The sequence below is a fragment of the Mytilus galloprovincialis genome, chromosome 2 (assembly GCF_965363235.1).
Source record: "Mytilus galloprovincialis chromosome 2, xbMytGall1.hap1.1, whole genome shotgun sequence".
Lineage (NCBI taxonomy): Eukaryota > Metazoa > Mollusca > Bivalvia > Mytilida > Mytilidae > Mytilus > Mytilus galloprovincialis.
In genome coordinates this window covers 97,456,636-97,482,157 of record NC_134839.1, presented here as the reverse complement: position 1 = coordinate 97,482,157, position 25,522 = coordinate 97,456,636, and the positions used below count along the sequence as shown (strand labels likewise).

General features: G+C 31.0%; 1 protein-coding gene across 1 annotated transcript in view; it reads right to left on the bottom strand.

Moving 5' to 3' along the window:
• The window catches only part of LOC143065027 (multidrug resistance-associated protein 1-like), a 41,116-nt gene that overhangs the window by 3,510 nt on the left and 12,084 nt on the right, over window positions 1-25,522 (bottom strand). The window contains exons 11-30 of the mRNA XM_076238307.1: window positions 19,488-19,621; window positions 17,654-17,791; window positions 16,753-16,899; window positions 14,882-14,966; window positions 14,151-14,217; window positions 13,460-13,586; window positions 12,686-12,862; window positions 12,017-12,184; window positions 10,345-10,546; window positions 9,731-9,818; window positions 9,298-9,448; window positions 8,092-8,323; window positions 7,473-7,783; window positions 6,495-6,694; window positions 5,771-5,894; window positions 4,914-5,015; window positions 3,851-3,997; window positions 2,211-2,369; window positions 1,334-1,500; window positions 435-629 (exon numbers count right to left, since the gene is read on the bottom strand). Of these exons, the coding sequence (XP_076094422.1) occupies window positions 435-629; window positions 1,334-1,500; window positions 2,211-2,369; window positions 3,851-3,997; window positions 4,914-5,015; window positions 5,771-5,894; window positions 6,495-6,694; window positions 7,473-7,783; window positions 8,092-8,323; window positions 9,298-9,448; window positions 9,731-9,818; window positions 10,345-10,546; window positions 12,017-12,184; window positions 12,686-12,862; window positions 13,460-13,586; window positions 14,151-14,217; window positions 14,882-14,966; window positions 16,753-16,899; window positions 17,654-17,791; window positions 19,488-19,621 (3,121 nt within the window). The remainder of the gene's footprint in view (window positions 1-434; window positions 630-1,333; window positions 1,501-2,210; window positions 2,370-3,850; window positions 3,998-4,913; window positions 5,016-5,770; window positions 5,895-6,494; window positions 6,695-7,472; window positions 7,784-8,091; window positions 8,324-9,297; window positions 9,449-9,730; window positions 9,819-10,344; window positions 10,547-12,016; window positions 12,185-12,685; window positions 12,863-13,459; window positions 13,587-14,150; window positions 14,218-14,881; window positions 14,967-16,752; window positions 16,900-17,653; window positions 17,792-19,487; window positions 19,622-25,522) is intronic.

Here is a 25,522-nt window from a genome sequence, read left to right as displayed (position 1 = left end):
TTTTATTTTTATTATGGAAATCGGCAAAATCGGGTCAGCGGATCCATAAACCAACAAATTAAAAAATCCTGGCCAAAGTTGAACATTTCAGTTCCTGAGTCACTTTTTATACCAAGTAGACTAATCGCAATATAATTTGTAAACATATGACAAGGGGAGCTTAACATACTTCCAAAAAAAAGTAGGTTAGGTTGACCTACATTTTAAGTGTCATTTATATAATAGATATAAGAAGATGTGGTATGAGTGTCAACCTCCCATCCAAGTCACAATTTGTACAAAAATAAGCCATTACCTCAAATATTGTTGAAGGCCGTACAGTGACATATAGCTGTTAATTTCTGTGTCATTTGGTCTCTTGTAAAGAGTTGTCTCTTTGGCAATCATACTACATCTTGTTTTTATAATTACAAAGAATTTCAATAATAACTCACTTATCATAATCCAAAATTGTGTTAAGTCTGTGAGCAATGGTAAGTATAGTACAATCTTTAAACTCAGAACGAATAGTTTTCTGAATTAACTCATCTGTTTCCATGTCAACAGCAGCTGTTGCTTCATCTAGAATCAATATCTTAGTTTTGTGAAGTAAGGAACGACCCAAGCAGACCAACTGTCTTTGACCAACACTGAAAAATAAAATCATTTACATTTGTGTCAAAGATTGAATAAGTGGTTATCAACTACAAAGGCTATAAAAATTAAAGCTGTTGGAAAGATTATTTTCAAATAATTAAGTTTTGGATGTAACGTGTCTTCTGATTGACCGACGTTATTTTGTTATCAGACCATAGACATAATTTAGTCATGTTTTCAAGGTTTTCTACGGTTTAAAATGGAATTTAGAATTAAATTATAAGAAATGACTGTAATATTTTTTCTCTCTATTCAAAATAACATAAAAAATGTGGTGCACACTGTTAAATAGCCCGCTACACGCGTTATTCAGTGTGCACCAAATTTTTTATGTTATTTCTTCATAGACAGAAAAAATATTACAGTCATTCCTTAATTAAAATCTTTTTTTTTCTGTCTTTATTTTACATTACATGGATTGAAATAACTACCAGACTGAGTATAAAAAACAGTATACTCATAAAACAAGCCCTTCACATAATAAAAGTCAGCAAAGTCTCTGAGAAGTTTTCAAAAAGCTTTTTTATACCTTCGCTATATGGCTGTCAGGAACAATTATGCTGAAGAAACAAAGCTGAATAGGATAGAGTGACAATTCTACCAGACTGATTTTAAATTGATATGTGTACTTAAGTTTAAGTCTGCTTCATTACCAGATTGTTACGTCTTTTACATTTATTTATATAAGCCTGTTTACCTGAGATTTTGCCCTCCTTCACCACATTCATAGTCTAATTTATCAGCTAGACCTTCAACATAACTTTTTAAGTGGGCATGCTCCAATGATTTCCATAACTGTTCATCACTGTATTGTTCAATAGGGTCAAGGTTCATTCTGAGAGATCCAGAAAACAAAACAGGGTCCTGGAAAGAAAATAAAAAAAATAATACCATATACTTATTTCTGCTGTGACAAAATCTACATCTTACTTTTAAATTTCAGTAAATTTCATTTCATTTCAGAAAAATTGAAAAGCCTAAAAAAAACTTTAGTCTTAGGCCTCATTTGAAATAACTATAATCATATATGGTTTAATTTGGAACAAGCATCAAGTCAAACAGTCATTTGTTTCTTCCTTGAATAATACACTAAATTGTAAATCAGAATATTTTGGTGTAGGTATATTTTGTTGGATTTCACCAAAAAAAATAGCATTTAAATTTTTATGTTTTGGTCAATCCTGGTACTGAAATTTAAGTTACATTTGATTAATGCTGTCACACTGGTTTGTTTATTCCTGTTATCAAGTAAAGGAGATGATGAAAACTGTTGAAATATTTGATGAGTTGACCTTTTGAATAAAAGGCATACTGGTTTTTTTTCTCTCCATATATCTTGTATAGGCTTATTTCATTGTTTGTGTATTATCATTGCTCATAATATTCCCTCATAATGAAGGATAGCCTTGCTTTTATCATTTGGATGAATTTTTTGTTTTAGTATGTATGATTTTGGTGCTCTCATTGTTTTCAAATATGCACAAAATAAACCTATAACTTAAGCCAAAATATCCCAATTTATACTCTAAAACACATGGGAAACGCCTTCTATCTTAATAAATATAAAAGGTTACCTGAGGAAGAATTGTTAGTTTTTGACGAAGATCATGTAATCCCATGTCAGCAATACATTCTCCGTCAATAATGATTTTACCCTCTGCAGACTCAATCAGACGGAACAATGCCATCGCCAATGAGGACTTGCCAGCACCAGTTCTACCCACAATTCCAACCTATAAAGCAATGTAAATACAGTCACACAATTTACCTGCCATTTATGTATCATATACAGTTTATAAGAGAGTTCTTCTGTTCATATCTAAATTATTATTTTTTATTTATCTAAAATGACTATTCTTCATTTGCTTAATGAAGTTAAGGGCCAGACTAAACAAAGGTGACTAAAAGTCCATTACTTAGAAAACAAGAGTGCACACACTGAAATGTCTCGCCTTCTTTACTAATCATTGATATTATGTTGATAGTCCTTAGTAAAAAGCTTGATTACAACTGTCACATAAACTTAACATTAACCAAGATAGTTAAACAAAGACCAATGAACCATGAAAATGAGGTCAAGGTCAGATGAACCATGCCAGGCAGACATGTACAGCTAACAAAGCTTCCATAAAACAAATATAGTTGACCTATTACTTTTAGTTTAAGAAAAATAGACCAAAACACAAAAACTTAACACTGTGCAATGAACCGTGCAATTGAGGTCATGGTCAAATAAAACCTGCGGGACTGAGATAAAGATCATAATATATTTCCATACACCAAATATAGTTGACCTTTGGCATATAATATTAGATAAAAAGACCAAAACTTAAAAACTTAACTTTGACCATTGAACCATGAAAATGAGGTCAAGGTCAGATGACATCTGCCCGCTAGACATGTACACCTTACAACCATTTCATACAACATATATAGTAGACCTATTGCATAAAGTATGAGAAAAACAGACCAAAACACAAAAACTTAACTATAACCACTGAACCATGAAAATGAGGTCAAGGTCAGAAGACACCTGCCAGTTGGACATGTACACCTTCCAGTCCTTCCAAATATACTAGCCCTATTACTTATAGTATCTGAGATATGAACTTGACCACTAAAACTTAACCTTGTTCACTGATCCATGAAATGAGGTAAGGTCAAGTGAAAACTGTCTGACGGGCATGAGGACCTTGCAAGGTACGCACATACCAAATATAGTTATCCTATTACTTATAATAAGAGAGAATTCAACATTACAAAAATTTTGAACTTTTTTTTCAAGTGGTCACTGAACCATGAAATTGAGGTCAAGGACATTGGACATGTGACTGACGGAAACTTCGTAACATGAGGCATCTATATATAAAGTATGAAGCATCCAGGTCTTTCACCTTCTAAAATATAAACCCTTTAAGAAGTTAGCTAACGCCGCCGCCGCCGCCGCCGCCGGATCACTATCCCTATGTCGAGCTTTCTGCAACAAAAGTTGCAGGTTCGACAAAAACCAAAATAGACCTCTGAATTATTATTGAAACTTCAAAACTCTAACATGTTACATTGTTGAATATATCCAAACCAAGGTTAAGGTATGAACGCCAACCAGCTTATTTTAAACTAGGTTCTTAAAGTATTGACTATGAGTTATAAAGGAATATAACTATATATTTTTTAATAGATTAAGACAAATTCATAATCAATTTTCCAAACAGACCTTTTGTCCTCCAGCAATATCACATGTGATTCCTCGTATCACTAAATCTAATCCAGCTCTATATCTCGTTTGGTAATTCTCAAATTTACACTCTCCTGAAGCAGGCCAGTCTGATGGGGGCCTCTTGTTAGGATTTATCCATTCAGCCTGTCATCAAAAGAAAACAATAATATCAATGTAATACAGTCTATGAGTATAATTACAACAATTAAAAGAATCTAACACTGAAAAAGGTGAAAAACCAGCAAATCTCAGTGCCCTAAAAGTACCACTACATTTGATATGTTACCACAGCAAGAACTAATCAAATTGTAATTACATAGTAATTGTAATTATACAAGGCTAGGGTACCTGATGAGGATTTACGGCCTTGGTCAAAAATGACCTAAATGATAGCCGAAACACCAGGTGCAGCTTAATCATTTTTCCATCATTGAAAATCGAAGACTTCTAGTTGATTACCACACATCATTATAATCTTATCACAGACACACACCTTTCTTAAACAGTAATTATTTTACATAAGAAAGGTCAAATCAGGCTACGATAAAAATAACTACAAAATAGATGTATAGTATATGCAATATAATTTTTTTTAAAAGTCTGTACAGGAAGCAATATATAATTCACTTATTGACAAAGGTATCACATGTACAAATGTACTAGTAATATGTTTTGCTGGGATTGGTAATGGACACGACTATTAATAAATGATACTTTTTTCCATTTTTGTTTGCATCCATTTCATCAATTAAACAACTTGATGTCTTTCATATGGTAAACAACAGTCTCCTCTACTCCCTGATTTGTTCCTTTCTTTTTATGAGGCATGAATTATATATGGGCATCTCAGTGTGAATTAAAATTGTATTATTGTTGAACTTCACATTCCAATATATAAATGATCTTCTCTCAATCAATAATTCATTTGTTGACAAAGTTGATTGCATAGTTTCTATTCAATTTAAAATCAAAGATACCACAGATAGGGTAAAAAATATTATAACCAAAATCTTGGATACATAAAATAAGTGAACAATGTAGTTAAAAAGTTTGAAATTACCTCCCTTTCCACTTCAGCATATTCTTTAGTTCTTTCAACAGATACTACATTAGATTCAAGGTCACTAGAAGTCCTGACAAACATATTCAGAGCACCAGTTATCTAAAACATAATAAATTGTGAGTTGAAATAATACATCAGTACAAAAAATGACTAGAAACATGTCTGCAACTGTTGGAAAGGACATTTGGATGATATACCTAAAACTACAAACTCAGAAATAACCTTTAATCAAAGCAACAGTCATTTCATTGTACCTCTTTGTCTTGACAGTTACTTTTTAGATGATAACGTCTATCTCAAGTGTATGGTTCTGATGGACCTGGAAATTAACTTAAGAATATGATGATGAAAAAGTTTTCTACTTAACACCTAAAGTAAATGTGAAAATTTCTCATATAATTTTATACAAATATAAAATTTGCACAGATACCTATTTTTTTCCATTTAATTTAGAAAAATCCCGGTAATATAACTGTAGTTTCTTGTAATTTCATAAACAATTTTTTTATGTAATTAAAAGTTACCCTATGTTTTAACAAAATGTAATATTTCATTTGTAAATCTATAGCCCTAAAGTCTTTACTACTGTGGATATTCGCTAGATACCTATTTTCATGAATTTTGTAGGCTCAGGGGACCCACAAATTTAAATGTCCAACTTGCTAATTTTCTATAGGAATGCATGCAGATTTTGACAAAACCAATTAAGAAATCAAATACCCAAGAAAATCCAAGTTTTCCTCAATCCACGAAAATTGATACCCACAAAATTAAACTAATTACATAAAAGACTAAAAATAGATCAAGAAAAACCAAATAATCTTTGTTCTTTACAATGAGAAAGTGACACCTACCTGTAGAGCATAAGAGATAGACAAGCCTACAACACCCCCTTCTACATTGGGTGTCAACACTGCAAATAATGCTGCTGCAAATACAATCAGATTGCCTATCAACTCTAATCTCCAACCAAGCCATCTACAATATATACACTAACATTAAATTCAAAATGCTATAGCACAACATCTGTGGGAGCTTCTTTCATCAAAGGGAAAAGACATATATGTTAGCAAATAGGATTCTCAATACAACAATAGGTAGAGTGAGGTTTTTTATCCCATTACTTCATTACTTAAAATATTATTGATAATAAAAATTCAAGAAGATATAATAACAAAATATATTACAAACAATCAGTTGTGTCTTTATAAATATTTTTTTGTTATAATTCCACAGTGATAGGACAATGACATTGATTGTTTGATGTTATGGATGACATTGCAGTAGCTTCTGTAGCTAAGTGGTGTAAGTAAATGTTTGTAACTTATCTCACTACTTACCATAACTTTAAAAAAAAATGGCTGGAGTGTTCACAGTGGAACTATTTATGAATTAAAAATTGTGCTAAACAAAAATCAGCAAAATTTCTTTTAATGATTTTATCATAAGTTTACTACCAAAACCAAACAGAAAATTGGTTATTCTTAGCTTAATTTGCACAGCGATGAATTTGTTCAATGATATAAAAACTGATATTTCCCCCCCACTCAACAGTAATTATAATAAAACTGATCATACCTTTGTGAAGCTATTTTAGTAAAATAGAAACTAATATTTTTGTCCACTCTGTATAGTGATTCCTGGATGAATCTGTCTTGTGCTTTATATGCTCTTAGACTTGTAGCTCCACTCAATGTTTCACTAAAGTGGTTGTAAATTGGAGATTTTGATGTGGATTCTAGTCTCTGCAACTGTCTTGATGATGGAATATAAAATCTCTAGAAAACATAAACAAAATAATCTCAATACAATTCATTAGAGGCTGTACAAGAGAAAACAATAAGAAATTACCTCAATGGTATTCACTAGAGGTTGTTTACTAGGGATGCTACCAACAAAATAAAATAAACTCTGGCAATTCTAAACATAACATATAAGATACTTTCAAATTTCATAAATATTCTGTCTGTGTAATTGAAAATATTTCAAGATTTTACATTTGAACACTTACTCTTTAAAGTTTAATTGATCAAAAAGCAATATAACCATTTAGTTTTCTTGTCCATGTAAGCCTAATGAAATCTTTTATTAATGTCTATTTACTAGGTATTCTGTATTTACAGTTGATAATTTAATGGCTCTTTAACAGCAAGTAAATGTAATAAGGTTGTTTTATTTTATTCTAATTGATTTTTGTATACATTTAGAACTGGTTAAGCAAAACCTAATTACAGAAAAACGTAGCATTTACATATCCAGAGGTATAATCAATTAAAAAAGTTATGAGAACGAAGAGTAAACATAAAGGAGGTATACAAAAAGAAACTGAAATATTGCATTTTTTATTTTGAACTTTTAATTGTGATTTCTCAAAAGTCTGTCTTTAGGATTTTGTTTATAAAAGTAAAGGCTATTGCTATGAACATTTGGGTTTTAATGGTATTTACTCCATATCGGTCAAAATCATTTAGTTTCAATATGTAGAGCTTCAAATGGATAAAATAAGTGTGCTGTTGTGATATCATCCCCTCTGGGAGGTAAACATTTGACTATTACCTGAATGAAATAGTAAAATATCCCAAGTGGGACAATGACACTTAAAAATATAGGTGTACTGATGGATATGACAAGCACTGTGCTCAATGTCTGGAAGGCAATCATGATCCACATTCTAAAGGTCATTGGCAAGGTCACATCAATTGTCTGTACATCTCCAGAGAAACGATTCACAATCCTTCCAGATGGTGTGGTGTCAAAAAATGACATTGGAGCTCTCATGATGCTGACAAGCATGTTGTGATGAAGTTTAGCTGCAGCTTTCAGATAGGACAGAGTACCAAGCAGTGAATATATCAATATGATAACAGCTGTAAATAAAATCATTTGTATCAGATAGGACAGAGTACCAAGCAGTGAATATATCAATATGATAACAGCTGTAAAGAAAATCATTTGTATCAGATGAACTTTTAATTCTACAGGCCTGGAGCTCAAATTTTGAAAAAGATTAGTTAGATTTTGTTTTCAATCATTAAGACATTATATGAACTATTCCAATTTCTTAATAAACTTTACAAAATCAATGTATTTTGATATATTAGACTACTTGTATAAGTTGTACCTGGCAAATTTAATATTTTTGAGAGATATTCCCTTAAATATTATAGTATCATACCTTGCACTACTCCCAGACCACCATACACTCCTAAATACATTGTATTTTTATCAGAATACAAAGTTGTATTGGATAAAGTTCTATTAGCTAATAAATCATCGTCACTCCACCAGCTGAGCCAAATATTAGCAAATATACTGGTTCCTTGGTATACCGAAAATAACAGGAAGATAACAACCATAGCAGGAATCCCTACTGCTCTAAAGTATGACATAAAAACCTTCCATTCAATCTATAAATAGATAATGTAAAACTATGTTACCATAAAAAGAATCTGCACAGAATTGAAGTGTTGGGAAAGTGATAAGTTTGATTCAATAAATAAGTAGATGACAACTCTCTTGAAATATTTGTAAAAAAAACAAATTGTACACATGATGCCTTTTTAACAACAGCAATGTGTTTACCTATTTTATTATTTTTTTGCACTATTTCAAAAAGTGTTAAGGGCATACGATACAGTTTTGAACCTGTATTTACAAGTTGATGAAAATTTGCATATAGGCTATTTTTTACCTCATTAAATCAAATATGTAATAAAAAATATACCTTCATGTGCTACTTTTTGAGTAAAATGAGTTCAAAATTTTGTATATTTGCTCAAAACTCAGATTTGTGTCCATATTTTCTTTTTCGAAAGAAAGACATAACTTTTTTGTTTTAAAAGATAAACACAAAATGGTTTTTGTTAAATAATCGATAATTTCTGTATTTTATAAGTATCATTAAAAATTATGCAATTTTTATTCCGAAATAATTCTATATTTATCAAACGTTCATGAATAGAGGAAAAAACGTCATTTTTTGCTGCATGTTTATCAAAATTTAAAAAAATGCGCTATTTACAGTTTTATAAAATTTGGGTCACATAATCTCCTTGCAAAATGAAACAAATTGGTGTTTTAAAAAATAGGGGTCCATGCACTCGTTTTCAAATTAAATCAGTTTGAATGATAAAAATCAGTCGAAAAATGCATCTTTTCCCGATATGTCAGAGTTTGACGTTGCGAAAATAACATTTTACGGTAGCAACCTCATGACCTTTGCTGTAACTGTATCGTATGCCCTTAACCTTTTTATTTTAACAACATGAAAGTATTTGTTTTAATTTTCTAACAACAGCAAAGTTAAAAGGGTTCACTATAAAGAATAACACACAGACTATTACCCATCGTCTAGCTACTACAACAATGCATTTTCATTTACCTTTCCCTGTCCTTCTTTCTCCTTCTCAATTAATTTTTCCACTTTTTTCTCGGGTTGTTTCACTTTATTCTCTGTAGAAGGTAAGGCACTCTGGTCTATCATAGAGATTGTTCTTATTAACTTAGCCTTCTTTTTTAACTTATCTGCCCTCCTGTTTACAAAATGAAATGTTCCAAACAATTAAATTTCAATTTCCAATGAAAAAACTATCAGCTTTCTCTGGTATTTTAAAAATGAATGAGAATCTATCAGTTTCCTTTTTTCATTAAATTATAAAACACAGATATATAGAACTTTTATTCAATAATTGCATGCATCTTTGTAAAAAGCATTATCACAAATGTAAAAAAAAAAGAATAAATAGAAAATTTCAGTGAAACTATAAATGGACATAAAATTATTCTAGTTAGAAATTCTTATTATAAATCTGTACCTTTCAGTTTGCTTTCCCTTGTCAAACCAGCATTTTTCATGTGTCACAGTCTGAAATTGTTCAAGGATACGGCACTTTTCTTCAATCACTACAAAATAAATTTAAAAAAAACATTTAAAAAAAACATTGGATTTTGATTTTATAAGACTTATAATTGTTCTATAGATAAATAGTAACACAAACAACAATAATTTACTATAAGATAAAAAGAAACATTTATTTGCAAATCAAACTCTTCACTTCAATAAAATGAATCTGCCTATTAAGTCCTGGACTGGTCCATTAAGTATATAGGGTAAGGAAGGACACTATTGATCATTATACTACAGAAATAGTTTTGTACTGAATAAAAAGATTTCCATACCCAAAGGAGATACAGAAAAAAATATGGCGTGACTTTCATTATTTACTTTAAGCCATTGAAGCATAAAATTTAAGCCACCATGGTCGGAATGATATATGTAGTTAGTGAAATGTTATATAGTTTTTTAATGTATTTCAATGTTCTATATGACAAACAGATTATACATGAGTTGTATAACTTCATAACATCTTAGATTTAGATTTATCTTTATATAATATATGATATCTTGTTTTCATGCTTAAAGTCTCACCTTCAGGATCGTTGTCAAGGTCAACCTCCTCATCCTCCTCTTTAACCTCAGTGAAATAAGCATTCAGAAACTGTGCAAATGCTCCTTCATGGCTTAATAACTCCTCATATGTTCCCATTTCTGAAATCTGTCCATCCACCAATACTATTACCCTGTCAACCATTGGTAACCATTGGATACCATGTGTTACTAAAATTCTTGTCTGAAAAAAAAAACCACAAATGAGTTGAAAGAAGTACCTCTGTTAAAGATAGACTTAGGTGATGTTTTGGAATAAGTGTCAAATGTTCAGACTCCTTTGTGTTTTTCCATACTAAACAAGGTAAAATATTTTGCCCCATAACACCTATTTATCTTTCATAAGACTTCATAGCTCATAAAAGGTCATTTGACAAAATTTCAGCAGATTCTTGATTTTCTTTCTTTTGATTTGAGACCCAAATATACCAATGCAATTATAAGGTAAAAGTCCTAGTCAGCCTTTTCTTGACATATTTTATAAATCTTGAAAAGGAGCTTCGTGACCTATCAATATTTTTGGCCTATTTCAAACCTTAACTAATACTCTTCAAGCTTAAAGTATCAATTTTGACTTCTTAATTTTTTTTAATGTTACCTTAGATCACCTAAGTACATCCTTAAGTAGGCAAAAATAGCATTTTAGATGTATATATAAAGTATAGAAGTTAAAAAAAAATTCAATGGTCTTAAAAGTAACAAATAAAGCAAGAATGCACATGTTACTAGCTTGTAATTCAAAGTAATGGAAAACAGGAGATACATGTCTGACAGATCGGACACATAACAAGTCATCATTGTTCAGCATTGACCAAATATGAAGTGATACAGTTACAGGAGAGGTAATGACGTTGCTAACTTAAATTGTTATTTTCGTGACGTCAAACTATAACTTATCGAGAAAAGATTCAGTTTTCGCCTGATTGTTGTCATTCAAACTTATTTAACTTGAAAACGAGTTCATGGACCCCTATTACGTAAGAAGATTATGTGTGCTTATTTTCATGAAAACGTAAATAGTGCATATTTTTAAAAATTTGATAAATATACCGCAAAAAATTATGTTTTTTTCTACATTTATGAACATTTGATAAATACGAGTTATTTCTGAATAAAAAATGTATAATTTTTTAGGATACTTATAAAATACAGACATTATAAATTATTTAACAAAAAACAATTCGTGTTTATCTTTTAAAACAAAAAAGTTATGTCTTTCTTTCGAAAGAGAAAATACGGCCACAAATCTGAATTTTGAGCATATATACAAATTTCTACTTCATTTTACTCAAAAAGTAGCACATGAAGGTATATTTTTTATTACATATTTGATTTAATCAGGTAAAAAATAGTCTATATGGAAATTTTTATCAAAATGTAAATACGGGATAAAAACTGTATTGTATGCCCTTAAGTAGAACATAGGAATATAGTGACAGAAAAGGATAGATAATTATTCAGACAGACAAGGTGAAATGGGTCTCAATCATATATAACTATAAGAATTTTTGGTTCATTTGATGCCAATGGTTCTGCAATGAAACATTTTCTTCATGGCAAAGGGCGTTACCCATCACCTTCCTGTTGTACAACATAAATTCAACATGTATCTAGCTTAAATTTTCTCTTGGCATATGGTCTAGTGAAATATTACCTTATTCTTTAAGAGTCCTTTCTTGCCAAAGACATTTTTAAACATGTGTTTACCAACATGTGAATCAACAGCACTCAGTGGATCATCTAACAAGTAGATATCAGCATTGTTATAAACAGCTCGAGCTAAACTGATTCTCTGTTTCTGCCCACCACTTAAATTTATTCCCTGAATTTCAAAAATCAATAATTAATCTTTCATCTATAACAACAACTGTAAAATGTCTTCTATAGATATAAGAAGATGTGGTATGAGTGCCATTGAGACAACTCTCCATCCAAGTCACAATTTATAAAAGTAAACCATTATAGGTCTTAAACTAAATATATACTGTGTATTCATTATTATTTGTTGGATACCAATTTTTGTGGATTTTGTTTGAAATCCAATTAAAACTCTCCAGGTTATATATTAGACATGGTATAAAATGTCTTTGTGATATCTTTAACCATTGTATTGTCAATTTGACTTAAAATTTTGAATTCCCAATACAGTTGAGGTAAAATTCAGAGAATTCCACCCCTAAAAATTCACAGTACCTGGATGTTTGTAAATATGTATTGGTATTAAGTTGACAGAATTGACTGCCATGATGTTGATAATAACAGAGATGGTTGTAAACAATCTTATACTTTAAAGATTAAAAAAATAAAAGTCTGCTAGACATACCTTCTCACCAATCTCGGTCATGTCACCTCCAGTTAGAATTTCAAAATCTCTTTTTAATGAACAAGATTCAATCACTTGTTCATATTTTGCCAGGTTCATCTCTCTTCCAAACAAAATGTTGTCTTTAACAGTGGCATTCTGTATCCATGCCTGTTGTGGTACATATGCTATCTTTCCCTATAAAATACAAATTGGTTAAGATATTTAGAAGAATCTAGAATTGCCTATATTAAGGTAGTATGGCAGTATTCTGTCATCTTGGTTGGTTTGCAAAGGAGTTCAATTGATCAGTCTAGATTTTTACTGACATGAAATTTGGTAATAAATGTTTTAGATTCTCCAAAAAGTCAACAAGTTCTTATTAATGGGAGATAATTCAGATAATGTACTTTTTTTTAAATAATGAACTGTAGATTTATCTTTTCCATTATGTAGGAGTAATGATTGGCTGCATTAATGTAACTTTTTTATTTTATATTATCTGGTGACAGATTCTGATGTCAGGTTTTATTTCTTGTGTAGAGGAAAAATATCATATACAACATATGTAACATTAATGACATGGAAGAAAGGCTTACACAAGGGAACAGGTGGCCATTAATAAACATTAAATCAAAATTGTGCATTAATCTATGACTTATATCTCTCTAAACAAATTAACAGTCATTTTTTTTTTAACCATAATGACTGAATAAACAAAATATAGGCAGGGCTACTTTCTATTTATATAAAAAAGCAGCATAGGGGATCAGAAAACTAAAACATCAAACTGACCTTAACATTGACCTTTCCTTGTAACTTGTCCATTTCTCCTAGAAATGCAGATATCAATGATGACTTTCCAGATCCAACAGTTCCTACTACAGCAATTAATTCTCCCTCAGCTACCTCTAAATCAATGCTGGAAATAAAATTGAACAAAATCATATGTAATTTAGTTCCCTTCTTCCTATTTCATGTAAAATATATGGAGAAATAAATTAGGAAAGTGTACCAAAAATCGTTTTGCAAGTAAAACAATGTCCTTACTTCAGTCAATAAAAATCAAAGGACTATGACTATATTTTGGACCTACTGATGTGGAAATTTACAACTTTTTCATTCAAAGATGGAGTACTTGATCTTGGCAATAATCATATCTTAAAATCATAATAACTATTTCATAAATGACTAAATCAAATGCCAATTTCTTTGTGTAATTTACAGCCTACTGCATGATATGCAAACCTTCTCAGTGGCAGATCCAGAACTTTTTATAAGGGGTTGGAGGGGCTGACTATCCGAAAAGGGGAGGGGGCATTTCAGCCATGCTTTAGTGATTCCCTGAATCTGCCTATGCTCTTTATCACTGAAGATGGTGAGCTCTGAATTTCATTTTTGGTGTCTGATACAGATTTTTAAGATCTTTTATTAAACTCTTCCCCTTTTCATCTTAATCTAACTATATTTCTAATACAAATCTTACTTTTTCAGTGCAGGAGGTGATTCACTGTCCCAGGTGAAAGTTCCATTCTCTACTTTAATCACTTTTCCTGCAATGATAATGTGAACATAATCTGAATCTGAGTATATATCTTCTTGAACAGCAAATATGTTATTATAACATTAGTAAAGCTTGATAACAAATTTGAGGGAGCCTCTAGTGAAAAAAAGAGACAAAATTTTTTGTCTGAAAGATGGACAGACAGATAGGGGTAAAACAATATAAACCTTCCTTTAGAGTGATGGTATAATAAATTATATCAGACAAGAACAAGTTATAACTTCAATAAGAAATTAACTTACATTTTTTTATAAATCTACATTAGATGTAACATTTTAGTGTAAGATGTATATTTTTAAACAGAAATGTAAAATTGTGTAATAATCATCAACAACACAAACTTATGTGGGATCTATACCTTATAATCACCTGACTGTTCATTAAAAATTCAAAATAAACAAAATAAGGACTGTTTTCTCCCCAATGCTGTATTAATTGTTCAATGACCATGTTTCTTGATATCCATGCATGGTTATCTATTTTTTTTTTTTTTGGTTGCTATTGGAACTGCTGACCCTCAGAAGTTATGTTAATTATAAAACTGAGTATGAATGTCAGGTTAATGTCAACTGATTTTTCACTGATCCCTCTTATCTTATGCATGTATAATTATATGAGCTACAAATATCATTTAATCCACTTATAAAACATACCGGATATTTGTTCATGTTGTACATTATCTAAGTTTAAATCACCACTCTTAAGAAAGGCTGATAATCTCTTGATTGAAACATTTGTCTGAAAAATAAATCATTTCTTTCATACTAAATATGTTAAAATGTTGTTTTAGGATTACACAATTCAAAGCTGCCAAATGCAATAGCCATTTTTCTGTAAATTGTTTTATAAATGTAAAACTTGCAAAAACTTAAAGCTATTCAATTTTTAACACTTATTTATATAAACAAGTCTATTGTTGAAGAGCATATGTTCAAGCCTATAATGGATTTATTTTATAGCTTGTTTAAAGGTTGCTTCTTTTTTATTTTTATACAATTTTTTAAAAACAGGTATGAAATTTCATGCAGTTATATTATACAGCAAAATTGTTGATAGAGGTACTATGCCATGACGTCCAGCGTGAATTTAACAGTTTGAAATTAATGGGTCTAGCTTTTCTTGTCCTCAGAAAGAGAACAAAATCAAATGAAAATAATTCCAGACCCTGGGTTTTTTTCTTTCCACATGTACAATTCAAAAATGACAAAATTGAAAACCAATTACTCGGTACAATAAAGCACACCGGTGTGAGGGTTTGTATAAACCATCCCTTGAAAACAAATAAGCACTGTTAAAGTTGAAGTTCTGTTTGAATTGTAACTGTTAAAGTTAAGTATACTTGTATTGAAACCCCCCGCTCCTGTAAATTCCTGGCTACAGGTCTGATAATGCAATTTTTGACAATACCTGTATAATGAATGTGAACTTTATAACAATGTAATATTTTACCTGTATAATGAATGAAATCTTTATAACAATGTAATATTTTACCTGTATAATGAATGAAATCTTTATAACAATGTAATATTTTACCTGTATAAGGAATGAGATCTTTACAATAATTTATTAACCAACTTACTACAATATGTATAGAAATGCCCATGCTTTATAAAAGGAAAATTTTGACAACTGGTCATTATGAACGGAGAAATTGCTTCAGCCAGTCATTACGAAATCTCAGTCATGCATTACGAAATCATACCCGTGCATTACGAAATCACAGCCATGCATTATGAACAGATGAAACAGGATATCGATTAAATGTTGTTTATTTCTTTAAATAAGTGACAACTTTTTATAATGTTTTATTTTAACTTAATTTAAAAAAAAAGTTTAATTTAGTAACGGCTTGAAACGGAAATATTTCACAGCCTTTTCCAGTACGACTTTCGATTATTATCACTGTTTCATTTCCGTTGATCAATCGAACGCAGACTAGGTCGCAGAAAGAGTAAGAATAGTTAAACTGTCTGATTTATTCTTCCCAGCTACTTAATATTTGCTAGATGATATGAATTGTAATAGCATAGAATTGAGTACTTGGATGAGAAATCAGAAATTACTTCTGACAATGTTGACCATGAATCCATCGTGAATGCGAAAAGACAAGTTCAGCTATGAATTCCTGTATGATGTATCTTCTTTACGGTAAGATTCTTACTCTTTGTTTAATCGAAGAATTAAAACCTTTTACTAAAAGTGTTATGAACTGGCAGTTTCTGTATTGGTCCTGTTATAAATCCATGGTTTAATAGCTGTATTTGGATCAAGACTCGAAGACTGTTCTTGAATGGACTTGATTGAAGTTGCCTTATAGTTGGTTAATAAAAGTATCAATATATGGACTTTTTCATATTGGCCCTGTAAAATGCCCTTGGTATTAATAATGGTCTCGGACAGTTGTAATGGCCCTCGGGGTTGCCTCAGGGCCATTACAACCATCCTTGGCCATTATTAATACCGCGGGCATGTTACAGGGCCAATATGAAAAAATCCATACATTAATACTATAGTAATATTTTACCTGTATAAGGAATGAAATCATCATTGGCAGTAGATTGATGGGGAATCTGAGAATATTAAATAATGACAGGGATACGAATGCTTTCTGTGCATCAAGATAGTTCTCTGTTGATGACATAATGTATGTGGCAAACGTGGCTAATGTTACCTGCAAAATAAAACATATTATTATACTTCACGTTAAAATGCCATATTTTGATTGGCTAATACGAGGGTGTTAATTTACTCTATCACATGGCTGAGGGGGTGACAATTTTTTTTAATGTTACCCTCTTGTCTAGACCAATCAAAAATTGTTAATTTAAAGGACAATGAATTGAATTTACATCAAGTAGTTAAATACAATGCTTAAGTTCTACGTTTTGGCTCAGATTTGATTATTTGATTGTCAAAATAAAAAAAAATAAAACATCTTGGTGTTGTTTTTTTTTACCCGTAACGTTGTTATGTATGTGACGTCGTAGAAAGTACTTTTAAAATAAAATTAATCTGTAAAAAACAATAATGATAGAACATTCAGTTTAATAAATTAAATAACACATAGCTGAAAGGGTGATAGAGCAGATTGGTACCCCTCAAAAAAGCATTGTCAACTTTGGCTTCGCCGCGGTGGTCAATGTTTTCTCTGGGTAAAAATCTGCCCTATCACCCTCTCAGCTATGTGTTATTTATATAAAGACACATAATGAAGGCTCAATACTAAAGGCATGTAATTGTGTACTGTGATATGTATATTTCCATATCTTTGTCCTTTGGTCTGTATGGATAGTTGCCATATTTGCATACCTCCTTATGTTTTCAAATATGACCAGGTGCTATTTTAAGAGGAGTATCAACAAGCTGGGTGTATTTGAAGTTTGCAATGATGTAATGAACAAGAAAACCTTATTGAAGGTACTTACAAGAAATGGAGCACAAGTGAAGGAGAATGAACTGAATGCATTGAGGTAGGCATATTTTCTTAAAACATCTACTTCCTTCTTTCTAATTTCTGTAACTTTGTCTTGAAAAGAGGATTCCCAAGCATACAGCTTCAATACCTACAAAATATCAAAACATTCAATAAAATGAATATTGCAATTGAAAAAATTATAATATTTTTTTTAAATTGTATAGGACATAATTTTGCGATATAATAATTTTAAGTAAAAACTGATGAACTTTTAAAGGATATCAACAGGTATTCTTTACATTTTTACATCTACTTGCTGGATATTTAATTTCCTATATCTCTAAAAGGACATAGTTTAAACATATTTTTTTATCTTCAAATGTGATTGCTGATGCTCTTGTTAGATGCAAAATTTTATAAAAATCCATTAAATGGCTCATGTATGTAACAGATTTTTTATGGCTTTGATTGCTTATCATTATTACCTTTGAAATATAAAACTTATAATAAATATCTTATCATACATTTTTAAGTCATATTTAGTGTGAATATATATACCAGAGATGAAATTTCATCCCAATTTTTAACATAACACTCAGTATATATATGATGGTGAGAGCGGGGTAACCCACTTAACGAATGACGGTAAAATATTTGTTAAAATAAGAATGATAAATATTTTATTGCATTGACGCTAAAGGTACATAATGAGATTTGATGAATGATGGGATAAAAAATTAAGGCTCAATTGACGCTTACAGTAGCTAAAGAGGGATGTTTGAGGCTTGATTATACAGGGCATTCCTACCCTAATATATCAAGGTCCCATAATACCCTCAAACCTGCAATCATCTCTTCATATGGTCTTAGTAATTCACCTTCAACCTACCTTCATACCACTTAGTAATTGTAATTCACCTTCAACCTACCTTCATACCACTTAGTATTTATCATCATATGGTCTTAGTAATTGTAATTCACCTTCAACCTACCTTCATACCACTTAGTAATTGTAATTCACCTTCAACCTACCTTCATACCACTTAGTATTTATCATCATATGGTCTTAGTAATTGTAATTCACCTTTAACCTACCTTCATACCACTTAGTAATTGTAATTCACCTTCAACCTACCTTCATACCACTTAGTATTTATCATCATATGGTCTTAGTAATTGTAATTCACCTTTAACCTACCTTCATACCACTTAGTAATTGTAATTCACCTTCAACCTACCTTCATACCACTTAGTATTTATCATCATATGGTCTTAGTAATTGTAATTCACCTTCAACCTACCTTCATACCACTTAGTATTTATCATCATATGGTCTTAGTAATTGTAATTCACCTTTAACCTACCTTCATACCACTTAGTAATTGTAATTCACCTTCAACCTACCTTCATACCACTTAGTAATTGTAATTCACCTTCAACCTACCTTCATACCACTTAGTAATTGTAATTCACCTTCAACCTACCTTCATACCACTTAGTAATTGTAATTCACCTTCAACCTACCTTCATACCACTTAGTAATTGTAATTCACCTTCAACCTACCTTCATACCACTTAGTAATTGTAATTCACCTTCAACCTACCTTCATACCACTTAGTATTTGTAATTCACCTTCAACCTACCTTCATACCACTTAGTAATTGTAATTCACCTTCAACCTACCTTCATACCACTTAGTATTTGTAATTCACCTTCAACCTACCTTCATACCACTTAGTAATTGTAATTCACCTTCAACCTACCTTCATACCACTTAGTAATTGTAATTCACCTTCAACCTACCTTCATACCACTTAGTAATTGTAATTCACCTTCAACCTACCTTCATACCACTTAGTATTTCATTCATCATTTTAATTCTGTTATCTTTATATCTCATCAGGTCGGCCTGTAGTTTCCTTTGTTTGGTTGATATGACGATATTTACTGGGATTAGTAATAACATGACTCCCACTCCTAAAATTAATACAATAAAAAGACATATATCACTGTGCTTAAACGGCTGTGGGTAACTTAAGTTACCCACAGCCCAAGATGGAGCCGCCTTGCGTCGGTTAGGGACTTCTCTTCTATAGAATAACAATACCATGGATGCATCAATTAAACCACTGAATTAAAAAGATGTATTGATCGTTTAGGGAAACCCCTAAACTTAACAGAAGACTAAATTCTACAAAATAAACGATCACAGCACGATTTGAAAAAACGCTTAGGCTGTCTGTAACTTAAAAACAACTTGTCCGTAACTTTTTTCATTATACCAATAGGAATGTCCGTAACTTTCTGAGAATCGACATACGTGGATGTAATGTTTTACTTATAATAGAGATTGGATCGAATACAGAATCAGAAATGAAGTAGATCTCTAGTATGATATAATTCATTTGAATTAGAATGGAAGACAAAATTGGGAAAAATATGAATAAAATAACGATAAATCCGTTAAACTTGGGTCTGATTTTTTATAACGTCGGGATATCCAAATCGCCCAGTTCGGAGGGTGGTTTCCTACCATTGCAGATAATCTGATGAAACAACATTGTTGATTTTTATTTTTGAACAAGTAGACTACACAAGTATTTTTTACACATGCATGTGGCGTGTATGCACTAACTGATTTTCTGCCAGCAATGACAAGAGTAGATCATGCGTAAATCCGGGATTAATTTTTTTTTTTTTTTGATGGGGGGGGACCAAAATTGCCCAAATCACATGACAATTAACAAAGGTTCAGCCAAAAACGATTATATTCAAAAGATATTTATTTCCACGATTTAATAAAAAATCAATTAATTCTAAGTCCAATGACATTACGATTCGATTAGAATTTATAGTGGCCTGTTGCATTCGATGCTCGAACTTTATAGATTTGCAGTAAATGAGAAAACTTGAAGAAAGGACATTTTGTAAAAATGTATAAAACCTAGTTTTACAGCTAGTTGCATATTTCACTTGTATGCAAGTTGCATTAAATTTCATTAAACTGAACTAAACTAAGACACAATAGTTAAAATTCAGTGACATAAAAGGAATAGAGCAATCAACATAGTGTAACAATTAGAAATAGTATATGAAAATATAAATAACTAAGACAACAGGGTAATTTAAAATAGTTTAACAATCCCTGATAACATACAAAGAGAAATAAAAAAAAAACATACTAGGAAACGTATTTAAAAAACATAACACTATAACTTCTGGTGGGATGTATAAATACCGAGCCGCGTCAAAGAGTATTCATCAAAATACACATAAAAAGAAACAGAGGTGAAAATAAACCGCAAACAGAAAATTAAACTAAAAAATTAAAGAGTATGACAAAGCCATGGTGCGAATCGAAAACGTCGATAAGACGCACATCAGTTAATAAAAGTTCTAACCATAACCAGGATCGAGTACCACAAGCCCCACATAAAACCTCTGTGGTGTAAGTATGGTGCGTTAATAAAATCACATTTGGTGGTGAATGAGTAGTATAAACGGCCGTGAAGGTTACAAATATGATGTTAATTGTCTTCTAATTGTTGAAATTATAATTCTTTAAAATTTTAAATCAAAAGTTACCCACATCTGAAAATAAAGTTACGGACAGTCTGCTTAGTCTCGATCAAAAAGTTACGGATGTCTTATGCATTTTTTAAAGTTGGCCTTGTGCTTTAGTGAACTCTATATTAACAAAGGACAAGGTATGATAAGGGCTATTTTTGGCCCCCTCTTCAAATAAGTTTAAATTGATATCAATGATGGTCTTAGTGTAGACACTTGAAAAAATAATGATTTCATTGTGTTCCGGTGAAAGGAAGGTTGCCTCGCAACGGTTTTTATTAAGAATGAAAATTATCACATATTAATTGCTTTATCAGTAAAAATTTAAATATTTGCACATGATATTGTTTGTCCAAGAAGAACTTGAAGTCACAAATGAAAACACCCTTTGATTTTGTTTATTATATGCTTAAAAACAACCTTGGCAACAGAAATGTTGCCTAGCAACGGTTAAAAAATTGGTGCTTGCCTCTTAAGTATGAATTAAGCTGTTGTTTGAAGATTTTTCTTTCCATTTGGTGTTTCATTCCAATATTTTTTCATATACATCTTTTTTTATTCTTTACAAATTCTGTATTGAGCATAGCAACACAAGTGTTGTTTAGCAACAGCAAAACATGTTTGAATTAAAGCCAACTACAAATCAATAAGTCATTTTATTGAACAAATTAAATTGAATGCAATGCAGATTGTCTGTTTGTGAACATGTTTAGTTAGAAATGAAAACTTAGTTCAATTGTAGGTCACTACACGCTGATCAACAACTAAGTTACATAACAAGTGCATATCAACCATGCAATAATAGGTTCTTTATATTTTTTGAAGTATGAGCTTAGTTATTTTTTAAGAATATACTTCCTAATACGGTGTTACACTATACTATAAACATCTAGATTATCATTATTTTTTAGACGAATTCTATATCGAGTATAGAATCCCACATCTTGCTAAGCAACATCAAACATTTTTTTAAATTGTAGACCACTACAAAATCTTTGTTTCAATGTGAAAGTCTTTTCAAGAAAACGAGAATATATAAGATTTAATAATTTGAGATGAGTTTGAACAGCTTTTAAAGATACTTAACAGTTAATGGAACGACAGAGACGTGACTTGTACCACTTACAGACATTGTGTGGAATAAAATGTCTAATCCAGGCAATTACGATTTAATATGATGTAGGGGTTGGAATGTGTCCTCTGCATGGGTACAAAACCTATGGTGAATTAGAAACGACTTATCAAGGCAAAAAAGGGGGGGGGGGGGGTATAAATCATTTTTGGAGTTATTAACGAGGCATTAATTGACCTAAGAAATTAAGCCTATTGTGCAGTAAAGAAACTGGCATAGCCTGTAAGAACATATATGGTTTAAGGGTTGGACAATCATTTAACCATGAAAGTTAAAGGTCAATTAATTGGACCTTGAGATCAACGGTAAATGTCATAATGATATTAAAATTGAGAATGGAAATGGGGAATGTATCAAAGAGACAACAACCCGACCATAGAAAAAACAACAGCAGAAGGTCACCAACAGGTCTTCAATGTAACGAGAAATTCCCGCACCCGGAGTCGTCCTTCAGCTGGCCCCTAAACAAATATATACTAGTTCAGTGATGATGAACGCCATACCTAATTTCCAAATTGTACACAAGAAACTAAAATTAAAATAATACAAGACTAACAAAGACCAGAGGCTCCTGACTTGGGACAGGCGCGAAAATGCGGCGGGGTTAAACATGTTTATGAGATATCAACCCTCCCCCTATACCTCTAGTCAATGTAGAAAAGTAAACGCATAACAATACGTACATTTAAAATTCAATTCAAGAGAAGTCCGAGTCTGATGTCAGAAGATGTAACCAAAGAAAATAAACAAAATTAGACTGTTATGATATTTGAGTCATGGCTATACACTGTATGCCAAATATCATAAGTCAATGTATAAAAACTAAATAAGTGTAGACCGGGACAAGTGTGTATGAGAATAAAATTCCAAAAAAGAAGAAGAATAGTTATGTTTTTGAAGTATATTGATATTTCTATATCAAGATAACTTCAAATGCAAAACATTCCTAAGCTTGAAAACATGTTTGTTTGAAAATAATCATCTGTAAAGTTAGATTAAAGGGTGCTTGAAATTTCCTGAAGTTTTGTCAATGGGGGGGGCACATATTTGCCGTTTTTACACATCTATTTAAAACCAAATAAATGCAGCTTTTTATAATATTTATCAAATAAATTTCATTATAGATGAACAGCAGACATTTCAAAGGTGTAAAAAACAGAAATTTAAGCCAATCAGTCAAAAAATTACTAAGAAAAAAATCTTTGAAAATCCTGTTTTTCATTCAGGAAATTGTCCGAAAATTGTTGTACGTTTTTCGATCTTTTGCAGTTAGTGCCGTAATTTTGTTAAAGTTTAAAAAATAATCATATTTGTTATAAAATTATAATTTATCGGCATATTTTCTTCCATTTCAGCCATCCTTTGAAGTGTTTATACCTCAAAATCATAAAATGGCGAAATTGTGTCCCCGGCGAATATGGGCCTCCCACTCTATGTTGCAAAAGTTATTTCTTTTGGGTGGATGTGTATGTTTAAGCGCGGATTCATATAAGATGGATTCTTACAGTATGTGTAACGGTTTATTTCTTCCTCTGTGATATTTTATCCTGAGGATAATTTGTCCCGGTAATTTTTTTCCAGGCATGGTATTTCACAGGTTGATTTTTTCCAGAGGAGTGAAAATCTATCTGTGTTATGCGGATAGTATTACCGGTGTATATTTGCCGTACTATATTTCACAGAACCGTGTGAAATAGAGTCCAATTAACTACTATGTAAGTTACTCACAATCAATATATACCTGACTATAATTATAAAATGTTTCACAAAGGTAGACTAAATTTGCATAATTTATCAAAGGGAGGTAATTATGAGCAATTTATATTTTAAAGACATTAATATAATATATTTCTGAATCTATTTTATAGCGAAATTTGTATTTGAATCTTATTTTCTATATATTCATTTATATAAAAAGATGACTTACAACTTGATTTAATAAGATAGATAACATTTCACAGGTAAAAACTATCCAGCTGTTAAACATGCTATTGTTCCAATATATTGTTATGCTATGATTTATCTGATTTCCATATAATCAACAACTATATCTCTGTCCCCAGACAAAACTATTTATATAGTTAAAATATCATCATAATCAAATTCTTCTATTACTGTTAACAGTAGCAATATGCAACTATATTTCTACCTAACTTTTAAATTTATATTTGTACTGAGATCTGAAAACAACTCACTTTTACATGAATTTCACTAACCTAATTTAATCATGATATTATTTTCACAATTACGATCTTTGAAATTACTTCTGATTTTCTTCCCTATGTTTCATGATAATTTTCTTTTTAAAAGGATGATATTGACTTGAATATTTCAGGAAATTTTTTCAAGGATAATTTGTGAAATTATTTCCAATTATAATATATATTTTTTTTTAACAATTTCGCTTTATTTCAAATACACTATTATTATTTCATTGTATTTTTCAAGGATAATTTTTTTTCTAATAACTATTCAATAAGTTAACTACCCAGATAGAATTTCACGGCAAAGGATAAAATATCCCAGGGAAATAGATTCCTCCGGATAAAAAAATAACAACAACTACTGTGACATTTTTTTCTCCGGATCAAATTTCACCCGGATATAATTTTGCTTTACATATGCACCCTTTTATTAATTCATTGTACAATTTAATAAATATAATAAATGAATTAAAACGCCTGATATCGTGGGTTCTGACACCGGCCTGGTCAAACTTAAGACTTAAAAATTGGTATTTGCTGATTTCCGTTAATCAATTGGCATTAAGGGGTAAGAACAAAAACTAGTTGGATCGGAGTGTCAAGTTAGGGTAATATGTCTTCCAACGGACTGTAACCTTTTAAGGTATAGCACATAGCACAATAAAAATTAATGAAACAAACAACCCATGCAGCAACATGATGTCCAAAAGTTAGCACTTTGTGTAAACATGAATTATTATTGAAATAGTAACTTTTATGAATTAACTGTTAACAAAGCTGTATATTGTTTGCAAAAACTACGGATAATATATTCAGGAATAAATAACCTTTATTCTTTTGAATATGTTTAAATTCATTATACATGTAGTGCTGTTATTTTAGAAGAAATATGAAGTAGCACGCGTTGTCGTCAAGATAGAACAACGGGAAGGCAGGTGACAATTACAAATAATAAGTCCAATAAATTCAACACCA